Here is a 21,275-nt window from a genome sequence, read left to right as displayed (position 1 = left end):
TTTCTTTTCTTGTGGTGTGTCTTTACCTGGTTTTGGTATCAGGGATATGGTGGCTTCATAGAATGAGTTTGGTAGTATTCTGTCCTTTTCTATGCTCTGAAATACCTTTAGTAGTAGTGGTGTTAACTCTTCTCTGAAGGTTTGGTAGAACTCTGCAGTGAAGCCGTCCGGACCAGGGCTTTTTTTGTTGTTGTTGGGAGTTTTTTGATTACCTTTTCAATCTCTTCTTTTGTTATGGGTCTATTTAGTTGTTCTACCTCTGTATTAGTTCAGGTAAGTAGTGTGTTTCTAGGAATTCTTCCATTTCTTCTAGGTTTTCAAATTTGTTAGAGTACAATTTCTTATAGTAATCTGATATAATTCTTTTAAGTTCGGTTGGGTCTGTTGTAATATCGCCCATCTCATTTCTTATTTAGGTTATTTGCTTCCTCTCCTGTTTTTCTTTTGTCAGTTTGGCTAGTGGTTTATCAATATTGTTGATTTTTCGGATATCCAGCTTTTGGTCTTGTTAATTCTTTCAGCAGTTTTTCTGTTTCCTATTTCATTTATTTCTGCTTTAATTTTTATTATTTGTTTTCTTCTGGTGCCTGTGGGTTTCTTTTGTTGCTCTCTTTCTATTTGCTCAAGTTGTAGGGATAATTCTTTGACTTTGGCCTTTCTTCTTTTTGTATGTGCACATTTATTGATATAAATTGGCCTCCGAGCACCACTTTTGCTGTGTCCCAAAGGATCTGATAGGAAGTGTTTTCATTCTTATTGGAGTCTATGAATTTCTTTATTCCATCCTTAATGTCTTCTATAATCTAGTCTTTTTTGAGTAGGGTATTGTTCAGTTTCCAAGTGTTTGATTTCTTTTCCCTGCTTTTCCTGTTATTGATTTCTACTTTTATGGCTTTGTGGTCAGAGAAGATGCTTTACAATATTTCAGTGTTTTGGATTCTGCTAAGGCTTGCTTTATGACCTAATATGTGGTCTATTCTAGAGAATGTTCCACGTGCACTAGAAAAGAAAGTATACTTGGCTGCTGTTGGGTGGAGTGGTGTGTATATGTCTATGAGGTCAAGTTGGTTGATTGTGGCATTTAGATCTTCCATGTCTTTATTGAGCTTCTTTCTGGATGTCCTGTGGTGTGTTGAAGTCTCCTACTGTTATTGTGGAGCTGTCTATCTCACTTTTCAATGCTGATAGAGTTTGTTTTATGTATCTTGCAGCTCTGTCATTGGGTGCATAAATATTTAATATGGTTTTTATCTTCTTGGTGTATTGTCCCTTTAATCATTATATGGTGTCCTTCCTTATCCTTTCTGATGGATTTAAATTTAAAGTCTATTTTGTGAGAAATTAATATTGCTACTCCTGCTCTTTTTTGATTGTTGTTTGCTTGATATATTTTTTTCCATCCTTTGAGTTTTAGTTTGTTTGTGTCTCCAAGTCTAAGGTGTGTCTCTTGTAGGCAGCATATGGAGGGATGTTGTTTTTTCAATCCATTCTTCTACACTCTGTCTTTTTATTGGTATATTTAGTTCATTTACATTCAGGGTAATTATGGATAGGTATGAATTTAGCGCTATCATTTTGATGTCTTTTTTTGTGTGTTGACAGTTTCTTTTTCCCCACTTGATTTTATATGCTGAGTAGATTTTCTTTATATATTGTCCTTTCTTCATATTTGTTGTTGTTGATTTTATTTCTGCTGAGTCTGTATTTTTCCCTTGTATTTTATTTTGATGAGTAGGAGAGTTTGTCTCCTTTGTGGTTACCTTATTATTTACCCCTATTTTTCTAAATTTATAACTAACTTTTATTTCTTTGTATTGCTGTATCTTCCTCTCCATATGGAAGGTGTATGATTACATTTCTTAGTCCCTCTTTATTACTTTAATGTTGTCTTCTTTTATATAATAACATCGCCGTTACCCTGTTTTGAGCTTTTTTTTTTTTTTTTATAATCTTGCTTTGTTTTTTTGGATTTCCCTGTCTGGGTTGACTTCTGGTTGCTCTGCCCAGTGTTCTAGTCTTGGGTTGATACCTGATATTATTGATTTTCTAAGCAAAGAACTCCCTTTAGTATTTCTTGTAGTTTTGGTTTTGTTTTTACGATTTCCCTAAACTTGTGTTTATCTGGAAATATCTTCATTTCACCTTCATATTTAAGAGACAGTTTTGCTGGATATATGATTCTTGGCAGGCAATTTTTTTCCTTCAATTTTTTAAATATGTCATCCTATTGCCTTCTTGCCTGCATTGTTTCTACCATGTAGTCCAAGCTTATTCTTATTGGCTCTCCTTCATAGGTGACTTCTCATTTATCCCTTGCTGTTCTTACAATTCTCTCTTTATATTTGCTTTTGGCAAGTTTGATTATGTGTTGGTGACTTTCTTTTAAGATCTACCTTATGTGGAATTCGATGAGCATCTTGGATAGATATCTTCTCATCTTTCACGATATCAGGGAAATTTTCTGCCAACAAATCTTCAACAATCCTCTCTGTATTGTCTGTTATCCCTCCCTGTTCTAGTACTCCAATCACTTGTAGGTTATTTCTCTTGATAGAGTCCCACATGATTCTTAAGGTTTCTTCATTTTTTTTAATTCTTTTATATGATTTTTCTTCACATATATTAGTGCTGTGATTTATCTTCGAGTTCAGAAATTCTAACTTCTACTTGCTCAGTTCTGCTCCTCTGACTTTCTATTGAGTTAGCTAATTCTGTAATTTTGTTGTTAATCTTCTGAATTTCTGATTGCTGCCTGTCTATGGATTTTTCCAGCTTATTAAGCTTTTCATTATGTTCCTGAATAATCTTCTAATTTCTTCGATTGCTTTATCTCTGTGTTCCTTGGCTTGTTCTGCATATTGCCTCATTTCCTTCCTGATGTCTTGAAGGGTTCTGTATATTAAACTTCTGTATTCTGCCTCTGGTAATTCCAGGAATGCACTTTCATCTAGAAGATCCCTGGATTCTTTGTTTTGAGAGCCTATTGAGGTGATCGTGGTCTGTTTCTTTATGTGACTTGATATTGACTGTTGTCTCTGAGCCATCTATAAGTTATTGTATTAGTTTAGGCTTGCTTACTGTGTCATAGCTTCTTGCTTTGTTTTGTTTTGGTATACCCCTGTGGGTTGCTTGAGTGAGCTAGCTTGATCATTTTTGCCTTTGGAGCTCTGGTGTCCTGTCCCCAGATGGCTAGAGGTATTATCAGGTATACCAGTCTAGGAGTCCATTCCCTTTTCTTGTATGAATTCAGCTCAGGTTTCCAGGTAGCTGATTATCAAGTGTGTGGCACAGGCTCTGTCCTAAAGTCTTAGAGTGGCAGGGGTGATTGGCATATATACTGGTATCTGATTGCAGCAGGGGGTCATGCTCTGAACAAGGCAGGGGGCTGAGAACCGACCCCGGGGTGTCTCTGAGGAAAGCGCATCCCTGTTCCGTACAGCGTGCAGGTGGGTGGGTTTTGCAGATGGACCATGGGCACCCAAAGTTTTTGGTCGTAAGGACTGGGTGGTACCAGTTATCTTTGGACTCCTGTCATGTGTGGCTGGGTGACCTGACTGGAGCTCGCAGTCCTTAGGTCCCTGATGTGGGTAGGTGAGGACCTTGTTAAATAGGCAAAGCAATGTCAAATATCAAACACCCACCTCTCCACCGCGTAGGCGAAACGGTTGGAGTCTGCCAACAAGGGCCTATTCTCCTGATATAGACCCACACAGGTCCACACAGAAGGGAAATGTGCTCAAAGTCCACAGATGCTTTGTGCCTGTACAGGAGCCGCTTCTGTTCTGAGCTCCCCCGGTTAGTGGAGCTAGCAAATTATCTTTTCCCCCACTTGCAAATTTTTTCCTTCCCCAAGGTTGGAAGGATGGCTCTAGGTGGTCAACACTGCCTATCTCAGGCCCAAGTAATTCAGCCACTGAAGCTGGCCTGGTGGAGGGGGGGCATGGCAAAACATATGCAAGTACTTAGCTTTTGCCGAGAGCACTGTCCCTCTCAGGTTCTGGAGGTGTGCGCAGGCTGTGCGGCTGGCTGCTTCTCCCTGAGGAAACTGCAGCCAAACACTAGTACCAGCCCACCGCTGCCACTGCTCCAGGAGTGGTGCCTGAGGGCTCCCTGTGATTCAGGTCCGGTAACTCCTCTCCACTTCTGAATGGTCTCTTCCTCCCCCTGCCCCTCAGTTCATTTTCTAAGCTTGCCTTTGAAGCTCAGGGCTCCCAGCTTGTCACAAATATACTCGTTTCACCTGTTTTTTTGGGTCTTTGTTGTAAAGAGGGCTCGCCGGAAGTGTCTGTCTATTCCGCCATCTTGGCTCCACCTCCCCACCTGAATTTTAGAGACCATCTCAAGAATAGATTTGACACATTGAACACTAATGACTAAAGACCACACGAGTTGTGGAATGACATCAAGGACATCATACATGAAGAAAGCAGGAGGTCATCAAAAAGACAGGAAAGAAAGAAAAGCCCAAAATGGATGTCAGAAGAGACTCTGAAAGTTGCTGTTGTACGTTGAGTATCTAAAGCAAAGGGAAGAAATGATGAAGCAAAAGAACTGAACAGGTTATAAAGGGCGGCTTGAGAAGACAAAGTAAAGTATTATAATGAAAGGTGCAAAGACCTGGAGTTAGAAAACAAAAAGGGAAGGACACGCTTGGCATTTCTAAATTTTGGAAAAAACTGAAGAAAAAATTCAAGCCTCCAATTGCAATATTGAAGGATTCTGTGGGCAAAATATTGAACAATGCAGGAAGCATCAAAAGAAGATGGAAGGAATACACAGAGTCACTGAAGCAAAAAGAATTCATCTCCATTCAAACATTTTAGGGGATAGCAAACTGATGATATTGAAGGAGGAAGTCCAAGCTGTGCTGAAGGCATTGGTGAAAAACGAGACTCCAGGAATTGACTTAATACCAATTGAGATGTTTCAACAAATGAGTGGAGAACTGTAGGTAACTCATTCATCTATGTCAAGAAATTTGGAAGACAGCTACCTGGCCAACCAAGTGGAAGAAATCCACATTTGTGACTATTCCAAAGAAAGGTGACGCAACAGAATGTGGAAATTATCAAACTATATCATTAATATCACATGCAAGTAAAATTTTGGTGATAACTAAACAATTGTTGCAGTAATACATCAACAAGGAACTGCCAGAAATTCAAGCTGGATTCAGAAGAGAACATGAACCAAGGGTTATCATTGTTGATGTCAGGTAGGTCTTGGCTGAAAGCAGAGAATACCAGGAAGATGTGTTTTATTGACTATGCAAAGGCATTCGACTGTGTGTATCATAACAAACTATGGATAACATTGCAAAGAATGGGAACTCCAGAACACTTTATCGTATTTGCATGGAACTTGTACATAGACTAAGAGGCAGTTGCTCGAACAGAACAAGGGGATACCCCATGGTTTAAAGTCAAGAAAGGTGTTGTATCCTGTCACCATACCTATTCAATCTGTATGCTGAGCAAATATTCCAAGAATCTGGACTATGTGAAAAAGAACGTGGCATCAGGATTGGTGGAAGACTTATTAACAACCTGCCATATACAGATAACACAACCTTCCTTGCTGAAAGTGAAGAAGATCAAAGACTACAGCCCTCAGTATGGATTGTACCTCAACATAAAGAAAATTAAAATCCTCACAACTGGACCAATAAGCAATGTCATGATAAATGGAGAAAATATTGAAGTTGTCAAGGATTTCATTTTACTTGGATCCACAATCAATGCCAATGGAAGCAGCAGTCAAGAAATCATTGGGTTGGGCAAATCTGCTGCAAAAGACCTCTTTAAAATGTTGAAAAGCAAAGGGTCACTTTCAGGGCTAAGGTGTGCTGACCCAAGCCATGATATTTTCAATCACCTCAAATGCATATGAAAGCTGGACTATGAATATGGACAACCAAAAAAAAAATTTTTTTGCCTTTGAATTACAGTGTTGGCAAAGAATATCGAATGTACCATGAACTGCCAGAAGAGTGAAGTTTGTCTTGGAAGAAGTACAGTCAGGGTGCTCCTTAGAAGCGCGGATGGCAAGACTATGTCTCACATACTTTGGACATGTTATTAGGAGGGACCAGTCCCTGGAGAAGGACACCATGCTTGGTAAGGTAGAGGATCAGCAAAAAAGAGGGAGGTCTTCAATGAGATGGATTGACACAGTGGCTGCAACAATGGGCTGAAGCATAGCAAAGATTGTTAGAATGGCCTAGGACCCAGCAGTATTTCATTTTCTGTTGTACATAAGGTTGCTATGAGTTGAAACCAACTCAATGGCGTCTAACAGCAATACAAAAAATACACTAGGCATGATGCTGATAATGGAGGAAAAAACTGAGTAAGGCATTATGCCTGCCTTCAAAGAGCTTCAGCCTAGAGGAAAAGAGAAACAAGCAAAGGGTTCCTCTCACAATGGTTGCAACGACCTGTGATGAGATACCTGTGGCACCCCAGGTGTGGTACCACTAGGTAGGGTTCCTGACCCAGGAGTAGGAAAGATTCAGAGAAGGCTTGTTGGAGTAGATGACTCCTAAGCTGAATGCTGAAAGTCACATAGAAGTCAGGCAGTAGGGATGGGGCAGGGGATGAGATATTGAAGGGAACTTCAGGCAGAGTGAGTAGGGGTTTTCCAGAACCTGAAACTAATTGTGTGGCTGGAGCATATAGAGTGACTGAGGGGTGGAGGACAGCAGAGTTCAGCCATGTATTGGTTTCCTATGACTTCTGTAAAAAATACCACAAACTGGGTGGCTTAAAACAAGAGAAATTTATCCTCTCACAGTTCTGGAGGTCAGAAGTCCAAAATCAAGTTGTAGTAGGGACAAGTCTGAAGTGCTCCCTCCCAAGGCTCTAGGGGAAAATTCCTTGGCTTGTGACTACATCACTGAAGTCTCTGCTTCCCTGGTGGCATTGCCTCTTCCTCTTCTCTGATGTCCTCCCTCTTCTATGCATGCTTCTCTTACGAGGACACTTTTCGTTAGATTTAGGGGCCACCTGGATAACCCAGAATAAGCACCTCCTCCCAAAATCCTTAACTTAATCACATCTTTTGCCATATAATGTAGTATTCATAGGTTCCAGGGGTTAGGATGTGGACTTACCTTTTGGGGACCATCATTCAACCCTCTTCCAGGGACCAGATCATGTGTGCCTCATAAGTCATGTCAGGGAGTTTCGACTTGATCTAGGCCCATCCATCAGGGTGCAATGCATCTACAGATGGAGATCCAAACCCTAAACACCAGGGGCTCAGCAATTTGATGCAGGAAATGCCCTTCCCATCCATCAGGGCTTCGCTCAAATACAAAGGGCATTCCATCCTCCCCACATTGACACATTGGTAATGTCAATGTTTCCCAGGAACACTACCCTTCCAAAAAGGAGCCTAGGCAGTGCAGCAGTTAAGCGCTCAGCTGCTAATTGAAAGGTTGGCAGTTCGAACCCATATAGCAATTCCACAGGAGAAAGACCTGGCAATCTGCTCCCTTAAAGATTACAGCCAAGGAAACCCTAGGGGCAGGGCTGGATTACTCAATAAGTAAGGTATAAAAGAAAGGTATGCACAGGCCTAATTCTGCCTCCCCAACAATCTGCAGGGCACAGTTTCACCTGTTCCCATGACGTCAGTGATGTGGTGAAACCCATGTGAAATTGCTCACCATGGATTAGCAAGTGAATACAATTCAGCGCATGCATACCTTGCTCAATGAAAGCTTCTGCCTACAGGGCAGCACTACCCTTATATGGAGTTGCTGTGAGTCAAAATCGACTCAACAGATTCTAACAACAATAACCCTTTCAAAAGAGAGGATCTAGGGGTAAGAGGTTAAGAAATGCCTCACATGATGTTTTCCTGTTAGGCATTAATAAGGCACATTAACATGTTAAGGCTCTGGGAAGTCCTATAGTAAAGCAATTACTAACATTGCAGTGTGGCTCTAACATATTTCACCTGGAAGCTTTTTTTTGTTCTTTTGGCTCATTGTTGTTAGCTGCCGATGAGTCAGTCCCCCAATCATAGTGACCACATGCACAACAGAATGAAATGCTCCTGGCCCTGCATCATTCCCATGATAGGTTGGGGATCAGGCCATTGTGATCCATAGGGTTTTCATTGGCTGATTTTCCTCATGAAACCAAACCTGTTGCCATGGAGTCAATTCTGACTCATAGCGACCCTATGGGACAGAGTAGAACTGCCCCATAGGGTTTCCAAGGCTGTAAATCCTTAGGGAAGCAGACTGCCATATCTTTCTTCTTTGGAGCAGCTGGTGGGTTCGAACCACCAACCTTTCAGCTAGCAGTCAAGTGCTTAAACACCTCTTAAAACCCATGGAACACTTTGGAAAATCTGGACAGACTTGTTTCCCAGGCCACCAGTCAGAGCCTATTGAGCATAGACAGCATCTTGGGTTATGGGGTCTGGTCCATCATTGCTGGGGCACACTCCCGCCATGGAGAACTCTGGAGCGTCTCCCGACAGAGCACTGCTGGGCCTGGCAGTGCTACACAGACCTCATTGTCATGAGTCATGCTGCCACGCTGCCCACTCAACTCTAAAAGACTTGGCAAGTGCGTGGTCATGGCTGCCTCAGAGACAAAGCCTCCATGACAAGCTTTCTTCAAAAAAGCAACCAATATCAGTAAGCAGAGCCCTAGACCTCAGATCATCAAGCTGCCAGATCACATCACCTCTGTAAGAACTCCTTTGGCTGCATCCTTTGGAGATGGCTGTTTTTTCTCTGGTTCTCAAAGGAAGGCTCAGACATTTCTGTAGGTCAAGAAGCTCTTCCCTGGTTCACCTGCCTGCTGGTTGAGATAGTGATGTTCAGGTGGCACTGCCTGTGGCACACACAATGACAGAGGGCAGCACTAGGAAGACATTTTGGGAAAAGCAAGAGGTTTCAAAAGACCCAGACACCCATGTCTTCTCCTAAGGACAGCCCCAACCTGTGAGTGCCTGAACTGTCCGCCCCCCCACCCCCCAGCCATTACTGACAATGTGACCGCAACATCAGAATATGCTGCCTGGGTCAGGCCAGGGGCTCCACTCCACACAGTGCAGAATTCTGACTCACAGGACATTTGGTTGAAAAGCACAGTGCCCTCTATACCCTCAAGGAGGTACCACTTGTCAACTATGAATGTATATTAAGCCTTTGTCAACCTATTGGTATACTTTCTTGTACAATCTCTTGGGATAAGCTTTGTGTTGACTCCTCAGTATCTGAAGAAGTACTTCCTTTTCTTTTGTCTTAAAATACTTTATTTCAAGTCTCAAGTGTTCTTACCTTTAATATTGAATTGATTCATTAGCTGAAATCTGGTACTCATTCACTTATCTACTCTATAAATATTCACTGAGGACCCCCTAGGTACCAGGCACTTTCTAAGTGCCAGATATATGAACAAAACAGATAAACCCTGCTCTCTTAGAGCAGATAATAAATCAATTTTTAAAAAGTAAAACATACAATGTGACATATGAAAGTACTGTGTAGGCCCTCAGGGAACTTTCAGAAGGAATAAGATAAGGGTGCCAATAACTGGCATCTTGTTCAGGGATTGTTCCTTGCAAGGAACAGAAACCCACTCAGAGTAAGTAGTTCAAATAAAAGGGGGGATTCTGTTAAGAATCAGATGTCCCACAAAAATAAATGGCAGGAAATAGAGCAATCAGCTCTAAAAGTCATATTCTCTTGTAAGTACATTCTAGGTTCTCATTCATTCTGTCTTACTCTATCCTTCCTGCCCTCCCTCATTCCTTCTTCCCTTTCTTCCCTCCTTCCCTTCCTAAGGAGGAGTGCGAGTAAGGAGGAGTGTGAGTAGGGATCTCTATTATAGACTGATGGAAGATGGAGAGTAATTAGGGTAGAAGAGCGGTATGAGCACAGAAAGGGCTGTTTGAGTTAGGAGGCAGGAGCAATTACTCAAAGCTCAGTGGAATCAGGGAACACTTTCTGGAGGAGGTGATATTTGAGCTGGACCTTGGTGTGAGGAGGATCTGGATGTCAGATGGAGGGCAGGGGCCATTCCCAGAACAAAGAGCAGCACACAGGAAGGAACAGAGGTGGAAGACTGTCCATGATCTGACTCAGAGCTCAGGATGAATGAGAAGGGTTCTTAGAAAAGGGTCCTGATGGTACTTATCATCATCCCTCCATCCCTGTGATGTCTTGAGTTGGGTTTCTCTGGCCCTCTCCAGAGAGCTCAGGATTCTTCAGAGTCCTGTGGCTTGGATCTGTGGACTAGAAGACAGCAGCAGATGGGGCACGGCTGAGCAGGGCCTAGGAGAAGCCAATACAAAATCACAGCTAGGAAGGAGAGGGATGGGGCAGGGAAGCACTCAAACTTTGGTGAGAGAAATCTCTGCTCAGTGGCATCGGAAGCCACTTATCATGACCCAAGCAATGGTGCTTGAAGATTTAACTAGGTGGCAAGACAGGTGGCAGAACCAACCCTCCCCTCCCCATACTAGTGACTAGAGTGTGAAGTCACCCAGAGACTGGAGCTTGACTGAGATGACAGGCTGGAGCCTCCAGTCTGCCCACACTTTGCTGATTAATCACTAGCATCAAGCAGTTAAATGTTTATTGGGTTCCTTTGTGCTTTGTTGTTGATAGCTGGCGTCGAGTCAGTCTCCAACTCATGCTCATGGTGACCCCATGCACAATGGAATGAAACGCTGCTCAGTCCTGAGCCATCCCCGTAGCCTGCTGTAGATGGAATCATGTAATCCACAGGGTTTTCACTGACTGATTTTTGGAAGTAGATCACTGGGCCTTTCTTCCTAGTCCATTTTAGTGTGGAAGCTCTGCTGAAACTTGTTCAGCATCATAGCAACATGCAAGCGACCACTGACAGATGAGTGGCGGGTGCACATGAGATGCATTAAAAAAAAAAAAAGTTGCCATTGACAGTCAATTCCAACTCATGGCAACCCCATGTATGCCAGAGTAGAACTGCTCCATAGGATTTTCTTTGCTGTAATCTTTATGGAAGCAGTCTTCTTCAGTGGAGTGGCTAGGTGGTTTTAAACCACCAATTTTTAGGTTAGCAGCTGATTGCAAACTGATTGCACCACCCAGGCTTCTGTTGGTTATATCTGAGAATCTAAATGAGTGGTGTCTTCAGAGAACACTGAAAATCCTCGGGGGAGGTTCTGGGGCTAGTCTATGATGGTGGAAAAGCTGTTGTTCCCCTCAAATATATAGGTAACAAAACACTTGCCATTTCCACAATTGTCACATGTACAGTTCAGTGACATTAATTATGTTCATCTTGTTGTTCAACCATCATCACTAAGTGTTCCACAGGCTTCTCATTTTCAATGATCTCCAGGTCTCTGGCCCCCAAACCAGGGATTCACATAAAAAAGACAAATATTGGAGGTCGCTTCCCACAAGTTCAGATATAGAATGAGTCAAAACATGTCCCAAGGTGTAACTTCCATGTGTGATATAGGTAGAAATAATCAGATGTTGGCCCAGGGGAAAGCCCTCTAATTTGTGGCTTATACTGTACTCAGAGACAGATTTCACAAAGATTGTCCATGTTCTGTACGAGCTATTGCCATTGCCAGTAAGTACCTATTGGCCATCTAATAAATCCAGGGGCTTTACAGCTTGGGTGCAAGTCCCTGCCTGGCCACATATCCATTATGTGACACTGAGCCACTCTGAACCCTGATTTCCTCTTCTCGAACATGGGATAACAGTATGTCTCAATTACCTTGTAGTACTGTTGTATGTAAAACATGAGCTAATATAAAGTGCCTTGTGAACTACAAAGCACTGTCCAAGTGTTTGTTATTATTGTCAGGACAAGCTCATGTGTAAGGTCATGGGCCTTTCTTTCACTGTAAGCTCCCCAAGGACAGAGAGGGCTTCCCTGTGAGACTTTTCATCCACACTCACTTAGGGTCCAGATCTGGGGTGGCAATGGCAGCCTTGACTGGGGGTCAAGGCCTGTTGCCCTTGAGTGTGGTTTACACTAGGGTGCTCAAACTTTCACTCATCAGAATCACCTGTGGAGCTTTGAAAATTACAGATTCCAGGGCTTCCCCTCTGGAGACTCAAATATACTCAGTTTGAAGGCGGGGTCAGAAAAATGATTTTTGTAAAGCTCCCCAGGTGATTCTGAACTTTATCCAGGGACAGGTTGAAGGAGGCCCCTCTTGGAGGCCAGGACTGTCTCTGGGGAAAATTCTGTGTGGAGTCTCTGGCTCATGGCATGTGGGGGATGGCGTGGATGGGGGCTTGTTTCTCTTGAAGGATGACAGGGAGAACCAACTCCTTGCTGTTGGAAAGCTGGGAAAGGGTGTTAAGAAAAGGACAGTGATTTCCATCACTGAGAAGAGCCTAGGAGGCCTGGCAGGCATGTGAACACATCGTGAGCCTCAGCTCCTCAGGGGGCCTTGGGGCTAGAAGGAGAGATGGTGATGAGGCAGAGGGGCTGAACTTTGTTGCTGGAGCCACTGCCCAAGGTTAACACATTTGTGTCCTTCTGTCTCACTCCAGATTGTGTTCCGGAAGATCAGTGATGTGAAACGGGAAGAGGAAGAGCGGATGAAACGGAAGAATGAGGCCCCCCTGATCTTGCCCCCAGACCACCCTGTCCGGCGACTCTTCCAGAGATTTCGACAGCAAAAAGAGGCCAGGCTAGCTGCAGAGAGAGGAGGCCGGGACCTTGATGACATGGATGTGGAGAAGGGAAACATACTCACAGAGCATGCTTCGGCCAACCACAACATTGTGAAGGCCAGTGTTGTCACTGTCCGGGAAAGCCCTGCCACACCCATCTCCCTCCAGCCAGCCTCCAGCTCTGGGGTGTCAGACCACGCCAAGCTGCATGCACCAGGGTCAGAGTGTCCGGGCCCCAAGGGGGGAGGGGGCGACTGTGCCAAGCGCAAAGGTTGGGCCCGCTTCAAAGATGCTTCTGGGAAGGATGAGGACTGGAACAAGGTCTCCAAGGCTGAGTCAATGGAGACACTCCCTGAGAGGACAAAGGCGTCAGGGGAGGCCACGCTGAAGAAGACAGACTCCTGTGACAGCGGCATCACCAAGAGCGACTTGCGTCTGGACAACGTTGGCGAGGCCAGGAGTCCCCAGGACCGGAGCCCCATCTTGGCAGAGGTCAAGCATTCTTTCTACCCCATCCCCGAGCAGACACTGCAGGCCACGGTCTTGGAGGTGAAACACGAACTGAAGGAGGACATCAAGGCCCTGAACACCAAAATGGCAAACATTGAGAAACAGCTCTCTGAGATACTCAGGATATTAACTTCGAGAAGGTCCTCTCAGTCTCCTCAGGAGTTGTTTGAAATATCAAGGCCCCAGTCCCCAGAGTCAGAGAGAGACATTTTTGGAGCGAGCTGAGAGGTCTGTTAAAAAAAAAAAAAAGACTGAAACCTATAACCCTGCTCTAGACACCTCCCTACCATACACACACACACAAGACCAACCATTTTCCAAGTAGGCTTTTGTGGGCAGAAAATCAAAGTGGGACCAGTCACTGGGGCATGTTCTCTCTCTGAAAGAAGATATGGGGCGAGAGCATGCCACCACTCTGCAAGACAGCAACTGTATCTGAACTGTCTTTGCACATGTCTAAAGGGTATTTCCCTTCACCTTTTTTTTTTTAATTTTTTACTACCATGGCATTTATGAAAGATAAAACCTATCAGAGAAGAGTGCCATTTTGAGGTGGTGGGAGAATACAGGGAAGCTCCTCATGTACATAGCATGCCAGGCACCTTTGCCAAGCCCCCTGACTGTGGTGGGCACAGGGATTTCCCAGCACCCCGTCCTTGTACAGTCGCATCTGACATCACCATACATTTTCCTACAGTAGTCATTTGTAACAAGTTTGGGATGGGTGAGTTTGAAGGGCAGTGGAGGGCTGGGGCAGAGTTCTTTCAGCTCTCTGTCTCTAATGGTTACAGCCACAAAGCAGCTGCAGGTGCTGTGCGTGCCTCCCATAGACAGAGCTGGGAATCCTCAGGTGTCCTTGAGTCAAAAGAGGGGAGCCACATGCAAGAGATGGACAGGATCCCTCGAGATCAAGGGGTTCTCTGTTCTGTGCTCAGCCTCCAGCTCCTATGGGGTAGCTCCAAGGAGGACTCCAAGACCCCTGGTGAATCTCCAGCTGTGCTCCATGCCACTGGCCTCACCTCACAGGCCCTTCTGGCTTCGTCTCCTCCCCTCACCTCTTCCCCAGGGCTCCCGTGGCTTTCCTTAGGGTGTGGAGCATCGGCAGGAAGGGTCATGAGCCCAGACTTGCTTTATTAACAAAGACACAAACACAACCACAGAAAAAATGATTGTAGCCAGTGCTATATTTATATTATGATTCTCATTGGGATTGTTCTTCAGGAGCCTGTATTTTGTCCACAGCATGGGGTCATTAGAGGACACTTAGAAGCCATGCTCGTCCTTATTTTTAAGACAACCTTCTTATCTCCTGCTAAAGTCAGTAGGACTTCAAGAGAAACCGAGACAGGATTGAAGGACTTCAGGGGCTGGAAGAGAGTGAAGCCGTAGTCTTCACGCTGTTCCTGTGAGGTCATGGAGAACAAAGGTTGTGGAGCTGTGGTCCAAGGGGCTGGCCTGGGCTCAGAACAATGCCTGTGGAGCTGCCTGTGGACCATCCAAGTCCCCATGCTCCCATGCTGGAGCACTTCATGGCCTCACAGTCACCCAGGGTCAAGTTGTTCCTGTGCTTGGGCGTCTCTCAGTGGTATCCAAGAAAAGAGAGGTCTCTGTCTTCCAGGCAGAGTGGAGCTAGCCTAGGTATGTGCCGTTTCGAGAGGTATCAGAAAACTAAGCCCTGGTAACTGGGGTTGAGGTTCCACTCTTTGTGAGACTGGGATTCAGAGTGCAGGTGTTCCCCAGCACTGGCTCTCCAGACCCAAGCCACTGTGATGGCACAGCTTGAAGGCTCTGGCCTGAGAGTGTCGGGCCCATTTACATGTGTCATGCTGGGGTAACCCTATCCCTAGCACCTATGACTGCCATAATTTTGTGGAAGAGATTCTGAATCCTGGTGTTGGTTCTCCTCTGTACTGAAGGGGACCTCACAGTTCAGGACCTGTCCTGCCAAAGATGTTCAGTGTTTCTGAGCGTCTCCTGTCCAGTCCCGCCCTACCTACCCCTTACCCTGCTCAGCGGCCACAAGCATGTCCCAGGCCGTGGTCCCCAGTTGTCTGGGAAGGGCAGGGCTGTCTTCTCTTGGCGCAGATGTCTCCTGGGAGCAGGGCCCAGAGGTCAAGGGCAGGGTCCTTCCCAGAGGCCCCTACACATGTGCAAGTTCTCATGTGAGGTCTACAGGGGTGGCCCTCGCTTCCTGAGGCTCACAGTATTAGATTTAGCCTCAGCCGGCAGCATACAAAGAAGAGTTGCCATTTTTCAAGGCCAAATTGTAACTGTTTGTGACTTGATAAAACTGTGGGGCTTTCAACCAACTTATCCTTAGGGCAGAGGCTATAACATATCTGGGAAGCCCATCTACCAGCTTCCCTGGAACTTCGGATTGCCTTTCCTTAATCATGCTCATTAACCTGCTTCTAAATTTTAGGAGCCACTACTTTTAAGACAGGACAGGGGTCCTTGTAACTCCCATATCCAGCTTCAGAAGTACCTGCCCCTGGTGACTTTTCAACTGCCTCCCACCTCTCTGGGGACTTGACGACAGGCTCCTGCCCAGCAACCCTGCAAGTCAGCGAGAAGAGGCCCTTCCCCAGCATTGCCTGAGGGGTGTGGGGTCTGGTAAGAAAAAACTCCTCATCTGGGTCTGAGGTGATGCTGGTAAGGCTTTGGAACCCAGAATTGTTTGGGAGAAATAAAATTTTGTGAATGTACTACCAGATTGACTCCTAGGATTCCAAATGTGCTGACAACTGGAAGCCTGCCTGGCGTGGGCATATGCCCATGTCAGGGTCCTGTGGATGACTGACAGTACCATGTGTGGTTGTATAAGCTCCAATTTTTCTCCATTTAGGGATTTGAGGAATTTTTGCTATAACTGTTTTCTCTGAAAAACCACTTTTTAAATGAGCCAAATCTTTTTCCCTTTCATTTTTATGACATGCACCTGGCTGCAGGCTGCTTTGTGCTAACTACCTAGCCTTGCCAGGACAGAACCCTGAGCTCCCAAGCAAGGACCAGGAACTTCAGATACCAGTGATCTGAACCTTCCAGGACAAACCACTGTCTTGTGGCTAAAGAGAGAGTTGTTATTGTTAGTTGCTGTCGTGTTGGTTTCAACTCATGGTCACCCCATATACAACTGAATGAAATGTTGACCAGTCCTGCACAATCTTTGTGATTGTTCATATGTTCAGGTCCATTGTTGTGGCCACTAGGGGCTCCTCTTTCAGCAGTATATTGGACAATATTCTGTTGTGATCCATAGGGTTTTCATATGCTAATTTTTAGAAGTAGATTGCCAGGGATTTCTTCCTAGTCTGTTTTAATCTAGAAGCTCCACTGAAACCTGTCCACCATGGGTGACCCTGCTGGTATTTGAAACACTAGTGACATAGCTTCTAGCATCATAGTAACACACAAGCCACCACAGTGTGATGAACTGACAGATAGGTGGCAGAAGAGCGATTAGAGGAGCAAAAGTCACTAGGTATTGGACTGAACATTTAGACTTTAGAAAAATCATGATGAGATATTTTCTCAAGATACTGCTTCCCCACCAGGGTATAATGTGCTGCACCATTGCCCAGTAATTGCTTGATGTAAACTCTTTACCTTGAATGTCATTCGTTGGGAAGCTCCAATTTCCATATCCTGACAGGCTGCTTTGAAATAGGGGGACCCTGCCCCTATTACTTGGGAGCTCTAGTGGTGCAGTGGTTAAGAGCTCGGCTGCTAATCAAAAGGTTGGCAGTTGGAACCAACCAACCACTCCTTGGAAACCCTATGGGGTAGTTCTATTCTGACCTATAGGGCCGGTATGAGTTGGAATCGACTCGACGGCAATGGGTTTGGTTTGCTTTTGGCTCCTATTACTTGACTACTTGTTGAATATGCTCTCCCTCCATGATGTGGTGGGTATAAGGGTGATGGTTGAGTCTATGTAATAAGATGGTAAACAAGATGGTGTGTGTGTTCTTGGTGGAGGGTGCCGATTCCAGCACTGTGGAGGGCTCCTCCATTGGGTATCATTACAAGCCAATGAAAGAAAATGGAGGCAGCCGTTTGGTTGAGAAGACCTGGTCTAGTGCACAGTTCTGCTATCTCCACCGTCACCCACCTACCTCCCTTATATTCATACCTAGCTTGATTCTCTAAGACCATTCTTTATATTCTTGACCTCAACCTAAATCTATGTATGAAGAGTCAATAGCTATTAGTAGGGAACAAGTGACAAAAAAAAAAAAAAAACTCTGATGCTACAATAAACATGGGCCTAAATGTTAAAAGCTGTGCCAATTTCAGCAGCTTTCCAACAGACTTTTGGAAATACATGTGTTGCTTTAATTTCTTGTCATCTAATTCCTGAGGCCTGTTTCACCCGCAGCCTCCTAGGTCCTATGCGCTATTGCTGGCCAAACATTAGGCCATTTCCTGGACTCCTCTTTCAGAAGTGAGGATCACTGGGCATGGGATAACAACAGACTTAGCCATACCACCCCATCCACCAAGCTCCCCTCCCAAATCCGTAGGTGGAAGGTGAAGGTATTGGGCCAACCGTCAAATTGTTTGTCCAAGCCTGTGTGGGGAGTAAGTGAACTCTAGAAATACCAGGTGTAGGACGATCCTCGTCTTCCCCTTGTTGCACTGACCAACATCTGTCTCACACACACTCTGGGGAAGTTTGGGAGCCCTGGTGGTGGAGATACAAGTTGCTGATGTGCATTTGATAGCATATTGTACAATGTTTTGCAATAAAGACATTTAGCCTTAAGACCCTTGAACTGAACTCCAACTGATGGAACTGCCAACACCACTTCCTCTCTCCTCCCTCCTCACAGTGTTGCACTCAGATCCCCAAGACAGCCTCTCCTCTGTCAGTAAATCATTCTTATTGCTCCACATACTGCCTTTGTGCTCGCTTCAATAAAGATGAACTTCACCAGCTCCTGTGCCAGCCAACTGGAGGAGACTTCACTGTCCTCTCAGCACCAATGGCAACCATCTGAGAAAGTGCCCATTTTCTCAGTGAAGGTGTTTTCATCCCCCACCGACCCCCAAGTTCAAAAGAATTAACGTGAAACTATCTGTAGCTTCAGTTATTTTCAGATGAAACTTCATTCTGTGCGAGCATATCAGACTCATTCTGGAACCTCTAGAACTGGGTTTGAATACTCTGCCAGTGATGGACTTGGTGGGTGCTTTCCCTGCTCCACCATTAAACAGATCCATTAGTTGTTGAACGAAAAGTTCGCAGATCATGATTCAGGATATGAACTGCTTTACATTAACGACACAACACCCTGATGAATGTATTCTCTTACTATCCAGACGCCACACTCATGCATCAGCTGGTGACTGCTCACACCCCATATTTCGCCAAAACAGCAAGGACACTTCTGCTTGTGAGCAGTTTGTCATTCTGGGGCTTCTCCTTATATGAACACGCTCCCCATTGAGTCCTGCCAAATCATTTATTGGGTTTTCTTTTTCCTTTGCATCTGCCACTTTGTCCAAATGAGCATGGACAAACAGAAGTGCAAATGAGCTGATGCTATTTTTATGGTCAGCCAAGGCTGCTTGCCAGGAACTCCACTGTATGTTTGTGGCTTGGGAGTGTTAAGAGGAACACACAAGCCCCTCCATTGATATTTCCTTCTCAACATTTTTAAAATAAGCACAAATGACATTTGTAAAAAAAAAAAAGTAATTTTATTTATTATGGTAATAAACTATTTTATACATGATACTTGCTTTTGCCTTTCCTTATCTAATTTTAAGGCATTGAATTGGGTATTGTGATATAAGATGTAAGAATAAGGACAGTATTTTCTATTCTAGGAGTTTGGGAAGCTCTAATTTGTTTTTTGCTTGTTTTTTATTGTGGTGAATATGTAGGTAACAAAACATTTGCCATTTCAACAATCGTCACATGTACAGTCAGTGGCATTATGTTCATCATGTTGTTCAACCATCACCTTTAACCCGGGTTTTCAATCATGGGAAGTTCTAATGTGAATAGCACTTATAACTGTGGTCTTTGTAGAACTTAAAAATTCTAGAGACACCAAGATTTTGTGTCAAAGTACCCTATAGTGACAGAATTGATGTGAAGGAGCTTTGTCATAGGATCCTGAAGTACAGCCGCACCTGCTGTACAGCTTTACAGAGACACCTTCAAAGTCTGGCATTGCTAGAAAATCATTGTATGACGTGTAATTGATTTCACATATATCTGAAGTTGACCTCCCATTAAGAAGTGAACTTTTACAATTTGCATGGAAATTTGTATAAAACATATTAATGCTTCCCTGCCAGTTAAAACATAGTATGAAAAATGTCACTGACTGCCTTGGTGTCAGCAATGTGACCTCTGATCTATGTTCATCGATGGTCTCATGAGCCATTCAGGTAGAGGACTGCTTGCCCCTAGTCCTATACAATAGCACTTTGGTTCTGCTGTTGTTTTAATAGGTACTGCTTCTTGATCATGACAAGGTTCTGCAAATACTGCCAACTTGAATTATTTCATACCCATTTGAAAATGACACTTTCCTTTTTACAGACAGTCTAACCTAATTCAGGGCTGAGGAATCTGTGATCTATAAGCCAAATTCAGGCCTCTGCTTGATCTCATAGGGCCATGTACAAATACAGTATTTTTAACAAACCTTCCCTCACCTCCTTTTATTTAATTGCATTGCAGAAAAGGAAGGCATGGTAACAATAATTTAAGGGTGATAATGCTTAAAATTACAAATGATTGATGTTAATTTCAAAAGTGTCACCTGATAAAGCACTAAACATATCATTTAGATAGTTGCAGTGATGAAAAATCTCTATTTGTGAATATGATCTTTGTAACTAGTCAACAGAAGTAGTGAGACGAAGGCAAGTAATACATACTATTGTGTCCCAAATGGGTTACAACTATTAAGAGGTTTTTTTTTTTTTTAAATAAAAACAATATTTTTGGAAGAAAGGCCTGAGAGGCTTTCCCAAATAATATGGCTTCTTCTTTGACTACACTGAAGGTGACTCTATTGTGTGGACACATTCTGGTACACTGACTAAAAAATTCAACCCGTTACATTTTGCTTAACTTATGTGGCTCCAGTGGTTAAGCGTTTGGCTGCTAAGCGAACGTTCGCAGTTCAAATCCACCAGCCCCTCCTTGGAAACCCAATGGGGCAGTTCTACTCTGTCCTATAGGGCTGCTATGAGTCAGAATCAACTTGACGGCAACGAGTTTGGTTTGGTATTGTATTTATGGAACATTTATATTATTATTTAAAATAAGCAAAGTGAGCAGTCTCAACTTCTATAAAGGGAAACTCCCCCCCCAACTCAATTACTATACTCCCAATATATAGATCATTATACAATTATAAGCATAATTGATATATTTTCTCTCTAGGTCTGTTGTCCTTAATAGAACAAAAGATTTTCTGCTGTCACTTCAAAGAAAGTAATTGCAAGAAACAATAAAATACTTGCAAGTATTCTTGCATGGTCCCCAAGAATCAATGAGAATGACTGAGGCTGAGACGTCCTCCAGATGTCTCGCTGCCCAACTTGCCAATAGTCTTGACGATTGTGCTTAGAGCCCTTCAACTTATTCTCAGAGCTGGGCTGGACTCGGAGGACCCGGGGCTGGAAATGACTTTGGGACTTACCTAGTCCTTTCCCAGTACCACATTTGAAACTGCCCAGGGCTTGAAACTGATGGCTGTGGAAAGCGATGTGTCTGTCAGCTGGACTGCTATCTGCCCAGGCACCTGAGGGTCTTTCATTTAAAATAACTCTGAGATTTTATTTCATATGCACAAAGAGCAAAGTACTGTCATTTTCATATTACAGTTGGGGTGAAGTGAGAAGTTAAATTGGGAAAACAAGGGTCCTAGATAACCCACGTTAGTTAATCAAGCCTCAAATGTACAGCAAAACACACTGATCACTTACTAAGTTGCGAGAACCACTCTGAATTGTACGATAGTCTAGAAAAAAATTCAGGATTATTACTTTCCAATATATCCACTGACTCTTCTGATATAGTTCAGTGAGTAAGCCTCTGTCTTATATAAATGGTGTCTTTGGAAGAGCTCAAAAACTTTTGTATTAT

General features: G+C 43.9%; 2 protein-coding genes across 4 annotated transcripts in view; one reads left to right on the top strand and one right to left on the bottom strand.

Annotated features, from left to right (window-relative positions):
* KCNH1 (potassium voltage-gated channel subfamily H member 1) overlaps positions 1 to 13,849 on the top strand; it is a 765,170-nt gene extending 751,321 nt beyond the window's left edge. For all 3 annotated transcript variants that reach the window (XM_049858606.1, XM_049858609.1, XM_049858607.1), the window contains one exon: positions 12,530 to 13,849. In XM_049858606.1, the coding sequence (XP_049714563.1) occupies positions 12,530 to 13,387 (858 nt within the window). In that variant the 3' untranslated portion in view covers positions 13,388 to 13,849. The remainder of the gene's footprint in view (positions 1 to 12,529) is intronic.
* Positions 10,191 to 21,275, bottom strand: part of HHAT (hedgehog acyltransferase) — a 658,603-nt gene continuing 647,518 nt past the window's right edge. Inside the window, exon 13 of the mRNA XM_049858614.1 lies at positions 10,191 to 10,297. Coding sequence (XP_049714571.1) covers positions 10,221 to 10,297 — 77 coding nt within the window. The 3' untranslated portion in view covers positions 10,191 to 10,220. The remainder of the gene's footprint in view (positions 10,298 to 21,275) is intronic.

Source organism: Elephas maximus, chromosome 18, assembly GCF_024166365.1.
Source record: "Elephas maximus indicus isolate mEleMax1 chromosome 18, mEleMax1 primary haplotype, whole genome shotgun sequence".
In the NCBI taxonomy this organism is placed as follows: domain Eukaryota; kingdom Metazoa; phylum Chordata; class Mammalia; order Proboscidea; family Elephantidae; genus Elephas; species Elephas maximus.
The sequence above is the reverse complement of the archived record's forward strand: the minus strand, read 5'-3'. Positions and strand labels throughout refer to the sequence as shown.